The sequence below is a fragment of the Cololabis saira genome, chromosome 12, assembly GCF_033807715.1.
Source record: "Cololabis saira isolate AMF1-May2022 chromosome 12, fColSai1.1, whole genome shotgun sequence".
In the NCBI taxonomy this organism is placed as follows: Eukaryota; Metazoa; Chordata; class Actinopteri; order Beloniformes; family Belonidae; genus Cololabis; species Cololabis saira.
In genome coordinates, this window is record NC_084598.1 from 30,517,943 (window position 1) to 30,531,598 (window position 13,656).

Consider the following 13,656-nt stretch of genomic DNA (forward strand, 5'->3'; position numbering starts at 1 on the left):
CAACTCAGTTTTGGACAACAAGAGAAAACAGTCAGACTGGAGTTTGAAAGAAATTTTAATGGATCAAAACCACGAAATGAGGTCGACCATGTTTCCAGGTTAAACACGTGACGGTGGCGACAGTGCATTCAGCAGGAAGTCTTCAGGACGGCCCAAAGAAGAAAAAAAGATGTTTTCTTGTCCTTGCTACATTATCATCTCACATTTATTCACAGATCACTTGCCATCAACTCAATATGGCATAGGAGTATCATGGCGATTCAGCAGGCTAAAAAACAAACCATTCAAATATGGTATTGTACCAATTTGGGCTTATACTGTATATCTAGAGTTTTTTTTTTTCTTCCTCCGTGTCCAGTCTCTGACCTCCAGATTTATCATTGCTCTCCATTAGAACTGTATGACGATGCAGAAATGTCGCAAAAGTCATCTTGGAAAAACTTTCATTAAGTACCTAAATGCCGTATGTGAAGGGCTTTCAAACTCCACAGTTTATTAAATCCATGTCTGTTTCATTCATTTTTAATTAGTTCTGTGTTAAAACATTTAAGCAAAAATGACGTGGCACAAAGGAAAATTGATTCAGTTACGTAATAATTTCTTAGTTGTGCAAAATAAGTTAAAAAACAAACACATAAAACCTAACCCCTTCCTTACACCCCCTCCCCCCTCTGTCCCCCGCAGTTCCTTAAGAGCCTTGTTGAACTTTGGCCTGTGTTCTTCTACAGGCACGGCCTCCGCCGTCTCATCTCCTCGGACCGAGGTTCTTCGTGCAGCCGCAGGGCTTTGAGGTGCTGGACTAAGACGATCACTTTACCGCCAGGCCCGGTTGAGCAGTTTGACTTCTGCCAGGCGTTTGCTGATCATGGTGGCAAAGAAAAGGGCAAGTAGTACGCTGCTGATCAGCATGTAGTCGTAGTCGTCTTTTAGTACGTCAAACTGCTTTGAGGGATAAACGCGTGTCTGGTAGATGTCAAGACCAAATGCCACTACCTACAATGGAGAAGAAACATTTATCAAGTTAATTTTCATGTTTGAGTTAACTGAAAGAAGAGGGGTTGTGGGATGATTTTTTTTTTTGCCAATTCTTGCAATAATGATGAATGTGCACTGTATATAACAAAAAGAAAGTCTAAAACTAATTTTAGAAAATGAGCTGCAAAATAATTGACAAAATATTCAATTAAACTGTAATCATGATGAAATTAATTTTTTCGGCAGTGGGATGCGAAACTCACCAGGCAGGTGGATTCCAGTCCAGAAGGGGATGTGTAAATACCTCGTACTCTTGATACAGTCTGATTATAATTGATGAACCACTCTGTACGGATGATCAGCTCTGGTGCGTATGGTATCAGGTTTTCTTCACTGGAGACCAAGTTCACAAGTCAGATGTGGATAAATGGGTGCAGATCTTGGTGGTAGTAGCCAATATTAAAACTTTAAATCCGCAAAAATGTTAAACCAAGTCTGACTTACCGACTTTGCTCCGACGCCATTTCTGGTCTGCGTGGGTCCAGGAACATCTTTGGTAACGACAGAATCCCTCCAGATGGCAGGCCAACTGTGGTTAAGGAACCCCAAAGATGTTATATATTCATTTCAAAGACATTTTTTTTTTAATAATGAGAACAGAGAAGTTATTCTCTAAAGGTATAAATGACAGATGGGAACATATCCCACTGGAACTCACTGAGCAGATGGCGGCTGGTGATGCCCTTCTCCGTCAGAGTGGCCTCCATGGCAGAGATGGAGGAGGGAAAGATGTACGACTGCTGAAGCACCTGAGGAACAAGTGGTCGGTCCAGCGAGCTGAACACGGTGCTGTTGTAGAGCTCCATTCCTTCGTAGAGTTCAATTACAGAGAACTCATTTCTGCGTGACTTGGTGCTCCAGTATTCGTACTGTCGAGACGGACAGAGGGAGGCAGTTAAGTGAGCAGACAGATCACGCAACGCTCAGGACAAAACTGCCTTAGATCACCATTTCATAAATTGCATGTTATAGCGCAATTTATTCTAATAAAAAAAATAAACAAATCAGGTAAGAATTATTTTTGACTGTCATAAAAAAAAAAAAACAACTGTAAAAACCAGTCAGTCTTACCACAACCCAGTTTTCAGAGTGCACAACATGGACCGGTCCTTTGGCTTTCCTCTGCACGGCCTCGTGGATGATGCGGCCAGTCACGCCATCGATCAATAAAATCACAATGAAGCTGCGCTCCTGATGCGTGTCTGTGCTCTCAGTCACAACGGCCAGCAGATTTGGGTTTAAGTACTACGAAATATAAAAAACAATGAAGGACTTCAATTATAGCCGAAATAAATGTCTTTGCACTTATAAGAAAGATAATCTTCCATCTCTAAAAAAGGTGGTTATTCTGGCTCACCTTCATGTGCAATGCCAACCCTGACTGCCAAAGATTCATCAGATATGTCAAATACATAATATATCAAATTAAGTGGATCTGACAATCTTTGGAGGAAAAAAAACCTCAATACTTATAACGATGCATTTCAACTGTTTTGGACCGATCAAATGTAAAATCACAAGATTACAGAGGGAATTAGAGTGGACTGACTGTCCAGAATAACAATACATCTTCAATCTAAAACAACCATCAACTGTGCCAGAAAAAAGGTGTAGTATTTAATATAGTCATGTTTAAAGTAAAGTACACCCCCTTTAAGTTCTAAAGCTTTACAGAATAAGTAACAAAAAAATAGTCTGATAGATCAGACCCCTATCTAAAAAGAAGGGTCTGAAAATGATAAATAGGGCCTCCCAATCCAACAACAGTTTTTTATCAAACTGTCCTTGCAAGCACTCAGTCACAGCAACGAACAAGGTGACGTATCAGATTGACGGAATGAGTCAGCAGGAGAGTGTGTTGTCTACAAGAGTACATTTTTTGCCGCAGCCTGTCAACAAAACAGCAAATAAATCTACCTAGCAAAGGAATAATTTGAATGCCATCTTCTGTTCAATTTTCAAATAAAAAGTCTGAATCTTTACCTGTCAATACCAAAATTCATTTAAAATGGCAGTTAAAAGAGATGCAGCATTCTACACTGTTTACATTAAGAATATCTCGCCACTCAGAGACTCTTTCTACAAAGATACACCGATTTGATTGGCTCCACATGGTTTTTGGGCATAATAAATGAGCCCCCACGGATGTTAGCTAGACGTATCTGGAAAACAAATTTAAATTTGCCAGTGGTACGTATAGATTTCTAGGCTACATCACAAATGTTCTGGTCCTTACCAGTAATACAGCATTGATGATCAACACTTGAGATGTTACATAATTGTAATTAATCAATAAAAAAAAAATTACTAAACTATTTTTCCCAAGTATAAACAAAAAGAATTTTGTCAATTTTTCTTCTGAGAAAGTAGAAGGAATGAGAGTCAGTGCCAAACTCTTCTCATCAAAGGATGAGAACCAACTTTGTCTCTCCAACTGAAGTGTCAAAGACGAGCTATAACAGGTTGAAACCTTCATAAATGAAAGCAAAATGATTTTAGCTGTCTTCGTTCTTTCCAAACCAATGTTACCGTACCTTATAGAGCACACTGCGGTCTCCCATTACTCTCCCTTGTGAATGCACATGCTCATTAAGTCTTTTCCCTTTGACAGAAACGATCTTCTGAATCTCAGTTGGAAGGATTACCTCCCAGATCTGCTCCGTTGATAAGTCCTGAGAGCAAAAGAGTCACCCAGATGAGTTCCTTCCTGTGTTATTTAAATATAATTTCATAAAGCCTCACTGTAAGAACCTTAGAGTGGGTAGGGGGGGCAAAAGTTTCACTTGCCGTTTTCAGTCTGTAACCAGAAAGTCTCCCCTGATTGGAGTCAATGAGGTAAAAGAATATGGATGAGGCCGTTTCCTGGAGCTGCTGCAGCACGTTTTTAGTAGAAGGGAAGGCAGAAACCTGGATTTAAAAAATAAAAAAGTCAGTAAGCCGACGCTAATGATTATCAATCTTTTTTAAATAACTTCAATAAAAAGGTGTTGAAATCTAGAATCATTTTATTTCTAGTTTGCTGCTTTAAAAAAAAAAAAAAGCGAAAAAGTGAATGAAAAAAAAAAATCTGAACATTTTGATCTGGTTTACGGAGGAAATGTTTGCTACAGACCTTGTTCTGGTCATCAATCAGAAGTAGGACCTTGGAATAATCCTGGTCCATGAGGGGCAGCAAGAGGGACTGCAGGATTGGCTGAGGTAGAGCAGGTGGAGTGACATAACTCCTCTTCCCAAAAATAGGGTTGAACACATGCAGTGTGGCCAAACCTGTATCCTAACCAAACACAAAACAGACATTTATTATAAAATGGCATAAATAAGCAATCATAGAAAATGAACACACATGATTGCTCTGGCTCTAAATGGACTGAATAAACCCATACATAGACATGTTTCAGTCATTGCTTGGCTGTGCTTTAATTTAGGATGAAGTGACACCACAGCTGAAACACTTAAAGCTTAATGTTCAGTTAGGTACCTTGTCTTTGATGAGCAGTGTGCACTGTGGGGGATGAGGGAAATGTGCAGTCGTTCGTTGCACCATCAGATTGAAAGCAGCATTAGAAGGGATGTTCTCAAGGTAGTGCTTCCATAAAATACCACCAGTCTTGCTGTCGATCCCAAAAAGCTTAACGGCAACAGGAAAATGAAAAAAAATATGGAAAAAGTGAGAGGTCTCAATAAAGCTCCTCATATTTCCTCCAACTCTAGGCTTGCCTGATCTCAGACTAAATAAACCAAAACTAGATTGACCACGATTCCACAACCCAGCTCATGCCTTGTGAAATAACAGAGTGCCTGAAGCTGAAGGCGAGCTTTAATCGTGTACCTTCCCAGACGCCGTGACCATAACCATCATCTTCTGCAGGTTGAACTCGTCTCTGGAGAGGTTCTCGATGGTGATCTCATTTTTGACCTGACTGCGGGGTTTGCGAGCATCATAGAACAGCTTCCAGAGGTGACCGATCCAGGCCTGCAGCAGGATGAGCTGAGAGGAGAGCCTCTTCAACACCATGGACATCAGCCCATCTAGACAAATCACAGCAAGAGCGCACAAGCTGCTAAGGAATTTTCAGCAGATGTCAAAGTTCTCATATTTTTGATACTATACTGCAAGAAGAAAGAAGACAGTAACACATGTGTCCCTCTGGGAGGAGGAGAACATTACTTTGTTGAGTACAAAGACTTAGTGGTTGTTCAAAATTACTTTCTGTCAACAGCATGTGGGCTAACCTTAAGGCGGGCGGTCAAGTTTCATTTCAAAAGACATTTTTTACCTTGAATGGCTGTATCCATATGCAGCAATAAAAACAGAAAGGAAAAGAAAAACAAGACACTGAAACTCAGAAACAAAGTGAAAGATAACCACAACATACCCAAGACTTGTTTGTTTCAATAAGCAATCTAAAGAAAGTAACTTTTATGTTGAAAAGAAGTTATTTAAATACAAGCATTTCCTTGAAACGTAATCTACTTACAGATTCAAAATGGTGACAAATAAACAGCAAAATTGTGAAACATACTTTTGCAAGAGACCCAAGATGTTAGAATATGCAAAAGAAATTAAAAGCTACTAGCATCAAAAGCTGAAATAATACACAAACAAAAGACTATCAGGATGGTTTGACAGTTACCAGCCTTTTTGCCAAACTCTCCCTCCAGTTCAGCCTGTGTTCCAGTGAGGGGCAGATCCACCATTTCCATCGTCACCACATCTGACAGGGCCTCCTCTCTGGTCCACATCACACGCCCTGGAAAGTAAGAGTCATTATTGTTCTGTAATCACTCATTCCACCTTCCACACCCTGCAACAGCCTACAGTTTGTGTTGATGGTTTCCATCTATTACAACATAGAAATATATATTTTCCCCATTCGTGTTGTTGGAAAGGATAAGTGGACATCATGAAATCCAACTCTGTTTGTGCTTCATTCCGTGGTCTGATTTTGGCAGTAATTGTGATGAATAAGAAACGGGATACAGCAAACCGATCTGGCAAGTCACCGCACAAGTTTTTTTTTTGTATTTTTAATGAACTCTGGAAAGATATACTAGATCTCCACGGTAAACACAATGAGTGAGGAACTTTTCATTTACTGAAAAAAGTTCCACATTCTGGTTCTCAATTGCCCATCCCACATGGCCTGTGCATAAGAAAAATTGTTTTAAAAAAAAACGAACAAAAAACCAACAGACATCCAAACATCTATCTGTGAGATCTCCTAATTAATTGTATTGCATTTTTTTTTTTAAAGTTGCATAGATGGGACTTTTGCACCATCTAGTGGTAGAATTAGTTGCACCAGAGCACATAGAAGGGGAAGCCAGCGCCTCCGGTACCATGAACGACGTGCTCACTCGTAGTGAAAAGGGATGAAAGCAGCAGGTAGAAGAGACTAAATCTTAAGTAAAATCTAACAGTTTCCAACAACCTCCAGTCTACACAGTAAGCCAGGACTTCCTTCCTTACATCTGAGTAGTTCTATACAGCCCAATTAAAAGGATTTTACAGGCAGTTTATTTTTTTCTGCGCAGGAAACAACTTCTGTTGTACCTAAACTCTAATATAAAGCACCATATTATCAGTTTGTAGATATAAATAAGACATAAATAAGAGAAGCAGAGCTAATTATGTCAGTGCTCCTGCAGACTTTATTTTTAGGATCTTCATTTTTAGTTATACTAAATTTCTAAAGAAATATGTTAATCCAATGTTAATAAACACTATGCTAAAAACATGATTTGGTGTAAATAGTTGACAGCCAATAATAATATATTCATTACGTGACAAATACACCTCAATAAAAAAAAGTGCTAACCTTTAGCTGAATTTGCAGAATTAACTTAAGTAAAAATCTATCCAAAACATTCATGTTTTTTAAACCCTTTAGCAGTGTTGACATCGAACCAGGAATTACCCATTATGACATGAGTCAGTACAGTTATGACTTTGAAACTAGCAGCTGACTTGGTCTCATGAGAATACTGTCAGAACTAATGTCAGAACATACGGCGATACACTTGAACAGAAGTCTCAGCTTAAATCTGCCCAGGACTGACTTCATACCTGGCTGCTGTATAAAAGTAAGTGTGTGATCCTCGGTCTGCACCATGACTCTGTAGCCAACAGAATCATCTTTCTTCAGGAACGCTTGTACATACAACTGAAAGACAATCAAAAGTAATGGAGATGTTAAACCATTATTGACACCCTACAACAAGAAAAAAAAAATATATATCTCCCTGAACTTTCAAAGCGATATTAAACTTTGAAGGTCATAAGTTGCTTAACAAGAAAAAGCCGCCAAATGAAACACTCACCTTTTCTGGTTTTCCTCCATTGGGATCCATATTAAAAATCAGACTTGTGTCAAGAAGCCTGCGTCCCGTTTCAGCACTAAAGAGGTTAATAGTGGAAGCCTACGGATTGTAATAATAATAATAATTATTAATCATTTAGGATTATCAAGTGAAAGTCAGGCCTGTGCTTTCCATCATCTTACATGTTACATAAAAGTCTGAGAGACAGTTTTTCACAAGACTAAATGTGCATCACAAACATTTTTAAAGCACATCTTTGCTTGTAACACAGTCCCAAAGCAGCTACAACTAACCAAAATGTACAGAAACAGGTTGGAAAAGCACAAGTCAATAAATCTCAGCATGCAAATTTCAATAAACTTACAGTTTGATTCTTGGGTGACATGACAGCAGCAACAGTCTTCTCACCAGTTGTTGCAAATGAAACCAGCGGAGCCTACAAATTTGACCAAACATATCTCAATTTCTTCCATGATGACTTTCCAGATACAAAGAAAAACCATTTTAAGTGGTGACATAAATAAATGTTGTAGCTTGAATTTAAAGTAGACTAATTTTAGAGAAAAAAAACTTCTGGACTTCTGGTTTCTCCACAAGTCCCCAGCTTCTGAGAACTGGTCTTATTGTAGCTTTAAAGTAAAATGTATTGGATATCAAAATAAGTCAACATTCCTTAAAATGAACCATCATAAATGACAAATAGAGGAACAATAACATACGGGTTTGAAGTCCCTCAGTGTGACTATCTGACCATCGTTGAGCTGGAGAAGCAAATACTGGTCAGGGCCGACCTGGAGGAAGAACTCTGACAGCGGGCGAAGAGCTGCGTTAGGCTGGTGTGACACCAGGGACGGCTGAAAGCCAGACTCCACTTCAACTGCAAGTGACTGAGATAATTAAAAAAAAAAAAAAAAGATGAACTTTCACACAGAGCTACACAAATTACAGCAAAAATCATAGTGTCATTTCAAAGCAATTTTTGTTTTATTTGCTTGATACCTGCAGGGGGATCTGGGTCATCTGTGGCTGTAGGTTTAAGTCAAGCATGTAAAGGGACATGGTTGTAGAGTCTACACATGTCAACATGTCCTGGCCAACCACTGCACAGCTGGCAGGTATGTTGGACAGCCAAGGAGCTTCAACTGAGATCTGGAAGCACCAAAAAAAAAAAACAAATTAAAATAAAAAAAACAAAACAAAAAAAAAACACACGTGTGCTTTCCTCAGGAAAATGCTGGAGCTGAGCTTTTCCTTAAGATATTTTAAATGGTTTATTCCACATATTTAACAAGTCACTCAAGTTTGTTTTGTATGTGTTTTTTTTTATATTGCTTTAAAAAATTTAGATTACCTGTTTAATTATCTCTCCATCCTCCACGCTATAAACAACAACACCAATGTGAGAATGGGGAACGACTCCCAATGCATAAACTTGGCCATCTCCACCAGAATACACAGATTGGTAATCCACCGTTTCACTGTGAAGATAAGAATAAAGTACAATGATAAAAACTGTCAAATTTCAATGTTGTTTTTATTTATTTCACAAATTCATGCTTGTGTGGTTTTTCAAGAACCAGGGTAAACAAGAGAAAGCAGAATATAGAGAAATGGCCTTAAACTGTTGACTCAGAAACATAGAAAATGAAAACCATGCCATTTTACCTATCTGGTAGGTTCTCTATCCATTTTTGATGTCCATGAGAAAGGTAATGGAGAGAGATTGCAGTTTTCTTCAAAACAGCTACATTTTTAACCGTGCCTTGTTGTCCAACTAAACAGGCTGACTGGAAACTAAAATAAATGTGAGGGAAAAAAAAGCATTTAGAATTTGATCAAAACAAAATTAGTTTTAATTCTGATGAAAACAACTCAGGGAGATAGTCACCTGCCAGAGTCGAGCACAATTTCCCAGTTTAAACCACCTATATTAATCTCCCAGGAACGCAGCAAGCGCCCATTACCAACGACTAGCACTGCATCTAAGGGGGGGGAAAAAAAATGTGTTTTACATCTCAAAAACCATACTAAAAACTCTGAATTTCAGCTGCAGTACCTTGTCCATGTTGTAGAAGAGCATCAATGTTTCCCTCAGGTCCAGTCTTGTCCACATGTCGCCAGACTATAACAGACAGAGAAAAGACAATATGGGCAGGTTAAACGATTACCGGTAAATAAAATCATCTTAGCTGTGTTGCATTTTCCAAATGACAAAATACTCACATAGTTCTCCTGTTCTCGTATTTAGTGCAGCAAAAACGTTACTCTCTGTTGCCACAAGCACTTTCTTGGATGATTGCATTTGTGTGTCAAAATGAGAAAAACGAACTTTGCCCACATATTGCTGCCTCCTGTGAAAACCAAGACACATTAAAAGTATAGGTGTTCAGTTATTCTGCTCCTCACCGGTGGAACAAACTTCTTGTAGACCTGAGGTCTGCTCCAACTGTCAGCTCCTTTAAATCAGGCCTAAAAACATTACCGTTTACTGAAGCGTACTCTTAAATTATATACTTACCTGCTGTACTCTACTGCCCTTACTTTTTAACAACTTGTGCTTTTTATTATTTTACGTCTTTTCTTATTATTTTATTTGTTATTTACTGTTTAATTGTCTTGCCGCTTTTAATGTTAATTAAAGCACTTTGAATTACCTTGTGTTGAATTGTGCTATATAAATAAACTTGCCTTGCATTTTTTTAAATGACAATTTTGCGTGTTTCTTTCAAAGGGAAAGAGAAAATCTGTACGCTGTATGAAACGTAGCTCAATTTAAAAAACTGAAAATATATTAAAACAATTTTTTTTAACTGGGTTTGTATCCATCCATCCATCTATCCATCTATCCATCCATCCATCCATCCATCCATCCATAGAGAGAGAGAGAGAGAGAGAGAGAGAGAGAGAGAGAGAGAGAGAGAGAGAGAGATAAATATATGTGATATATTAAAAAATATATATATCATATGTATTTTATATTAACAATGCACATACAGGACTGTCTCAGAAAATTTGAATATTGTGATGAAGTTCTTTATTTTCTGTAATGCAATTAAAGAAACAAAAATGTCATACATTCCAGATTCATTACAAATCAACTGAAATATTGCAAGCCTTTTATTATTTTAATATTGCTGATCATGGCTTACACCTCAAATATCCTATCTAAAAAAAATTGAATATTCTGGGAATCTTAATCTTAAACTGTAAGCCATAATCAGCAATATTAAAATAATAAAAGGCTTGCAATATTTCAGAATATCCAGAATATGACATTTTTGTTTTTGTAATTGCATTACAGAAAATCACAATATTCTAATTTTCTGAGACAGTCCTGTATATATGCCTTAGGTTCTTACCAGCATGGTATTAACCATTAATATGTGTGCAGACAAAAATAAATAAATATTTATTTTTTTTTAAACTGAAAATATTGGTGGGAGGTCGTGTTGATATAATCAGCATGGCTATAAGGATTAGGATTAAAAATGCTTTGAAATCAGCCTCGTTCACGTCAACTCAGTAAGATTCCGAATTTATTAGATTTTCTAAGACAATCTGATAACGGCGAACATGTTAAAACGACCTGAAATATGCAACCAAGACGAAAAAACCTCTTCATTCATTCATGAAGACATACTTGCAGTGTCCTTAGAAAGTGCACAGCCGACTCGCTGTGACAGGTGTTAGCAATGGCATGTCTACATCGTTAAACTACACTAATGAACCGTGTACGTGTCGGATTCGGTGTAGGTTCTTACCAGTCAAATTTCCCTACTTGATCCTCAAACACAGCCTCGACAGTGCTCCACAAAATAATTAATTTTAGAAAAGGTAAAATTAGCTTTGCCATTGCAGCAGTGGCTCTGGCTTCAAAAGGAGAAGGAAGTCGGAAGTTCACCGACTTCCTTTTTGTCTCGCAAAAGGAAGGTGCTGCCCTCTGCCGGTCAAACCGGTGCATCGTGCATGAAAAATACAATGATTTTGGTTTGTAGATTAGATTAGATTAGATCAGCAGCAGTAAACACGAGACACACATGCAGCCAAAGAGGGATCAAAAGTAAAAAATATATAATTACAAAATATAAACAGTATATACAGTGCAATAAATAATAAAAATAAAAGTAGTGCAAAAAAAAAGTAGTGCAAAAAAAGCAGGGGGTATGTGTATGAGGTATAAATGTAGACAGAAATGATGTGATAACGACGAATATATATATTTTTTGTCTGCATACATATTAATGGTTAATACCAATTTGTTAAAAACCTAAAGCATATATATATATATATATATATATATATATATATATATATATATATATATATATATATATATATGCATATATATATATATATATATATATATATATATATATATATATATGCATTTTTATATATAATCAATTTGATATTTAACATATATACTTTTTAAAAATAAATACATATACAGTATATTATATTATATATATATATATATATATACACGTTATATATGTGTATATGACAAATATAATAAACCATCTGACGCCAAATTTAATTCAATTTAATTTCCAGAATGAAGTGTTGATTCATAATTAGGACTTGATCTTATAGTCCCTGACGTTTAAGCACATTTATTCCCTTGTGCATTCTGGCCTTGGCAACAGAGCAAAGCCATCCTTTGACACATTATCAGTTGTGCACTTGAACTTGGACCTTTTATCACAATACAGCCCCTGTTGACACAGGCCCTCCACCGCCAGATCAGACCTAGGATGGTCTTCAAATCCTTGAAAAACATCCACCTCTTGCAGACCTTAGTCTTCAGCATACTTTCAGCTAGAGATATGATTCAAACTTTAAACCAGTCACGAGACTTTAAAATCTTACCACTGGAATCAGCTTTTTAATATATGTTTTACGTTTGTGGAATATTATACTTTAAGTTTTATGAACAATTCAGCGTTTATAATGGATTTCAAATGCACACTGATCAGAAATCTTTGAAAAATCCTGTGGTCTTTGAGAGCTCACTTCTTCAGGATACGTTGACCTAGAGACCAAAAATTTAATTCTGTAACAAACCTCTCTCTTGCCCTGAGATTGTTTTTTTGTTTGTTTTCTTGTTTGTTTGTTTTTTGTGTTCCAGGTTAATATTGTAATCATTTTGATGCCTTTAAAACAGGCTTCAGCAATCAACACAACTACTATGTGAACCAACAGTGTTTTTTTTTTTAACTTTTTTTTTTTTTTCATTTTTAGAATAGCTACAAAATTGTATAGAGAACATAACATAAAAATACAGAACATTCAGGTAACTGAAGGAGATGTAGTATTGTGTATCAAAAAGGAAAGAAAAATCAAATATGTACCAACATAGTTTTTAAATGGACTTAAAAGTAGCCTATTTTCAGGCTGTTTGATTTCCATCAACCACCATTAGAGATCTATTTTTTTTTATTTAACATTTCCAAACAGTACAATGATAACAAAACTTCACATTATGCTATTTCACGTTGAATTATAATATATAAAGAGTATAACTCAAATAAAAAACAAAACAAAAAGCACAACACATTATAACCAGCCGGGGGGATTACATTATAACAGAAAGCCAAAACATTTACATACATTTATGGTTTTGATTGCTTTTGAATTAGTAGAAAACTTAATAGAGTCCAGATACTGATTTAATTCACAATGAAAAGTAAAAAAAGAGGGTTTTTTGCGTAAGAATTTGGATTTGTGGATGTGGAATTTTGCAAGGATAATCAACACATTAATAATACATGTTTCTTTTGGCTTTGTTCTAATTGTTACATGGTCAAACCATTAGTGATCTATTCCCAGAGGTGTCAAGTAACGAAGTACAAATACTTTGTTACCTCACGTAGAAATTTTGGTTATCTATACTTCACTGGAGTAATTATTTTTCAGACAACTTTTTACTTTTACTCCTTACATTTTCACGCAATTATCTGTACTTTTTACTCCTTACATTTTAAAAACAGCCTTGTTACTCTATTTCATTTAGGCCTTTAAAAAAAACTATCCAGTTAAATTGCGCCATCCGGATAGAGTGAATTTGGTTGTGGTTGTGGCTCAGATGTTCTTGTCCAGTTTTATTCTTACATCAGATTCCTGCAACTAAACTTGGATGTACATTCCAATAAAGGTTAGGATAAATGATAACATGCCTCTGAAGTTTGACTTTTTGCACCATTACAATACTTATAGGCAACTAGTCATCATATCTCCTGCTCTCTGAAACACATGTTAATGCTCAATAGTACACATATATGGTTCTTTAAAATATTTGCA

General features: G+C 36.6%; 1 protein-coding gene across 1 annotated transcript; it reads right to left on the reverse strand.

Annotated features, from left to right (window-relative positions):
• Window positions 1-37: 37 nt before the first annotated feature.
• On the reverse strand, window positions 38-11,252 carry emc1 (ER membrane protein complex subunit 1). Its single transcript, XM_061736529.1, has 22 exons — window positions 11,118-11,252; window positions 9,580-9,707; window positions 9,413-9,478; window positions 9,245-9,338; window positions 9,022-9,150; window positions 8,708-8,834; window positions 8,356-8,505; window positions 8,076-8,243; window positions 7,721-7,792; window positions 7,357-7,455; window positions 7,103-7,199; window positions 5,670-5,786; window positions 4,865-5,064; window positions 4,514-4,663; window positions 4,148-4,309; window positions 3,823-3,942; window positions 3,570-3,707; window positions 2,107-2,280; window positions 1,694-1,904; window positions 1,480-1,564; window positions 1,239-1,368; window positions 38-993 (listed from the first exon to the last, which is right to left on the reverse strand). Exons 1-22 carry the CDS (start codon window positions 11,207-11,209, stop codon window positions 814-816), a joined length of 2,889 nt encoding a protein of 962 aa, XP_061592513.1. The 5' UTR covers window positions 11,210-11,252; the 3' UTR covers window positions 38-813.
• Between the last annotated feature and the right edge of the window lie 2,404 nt (window positions 11,253-13,656).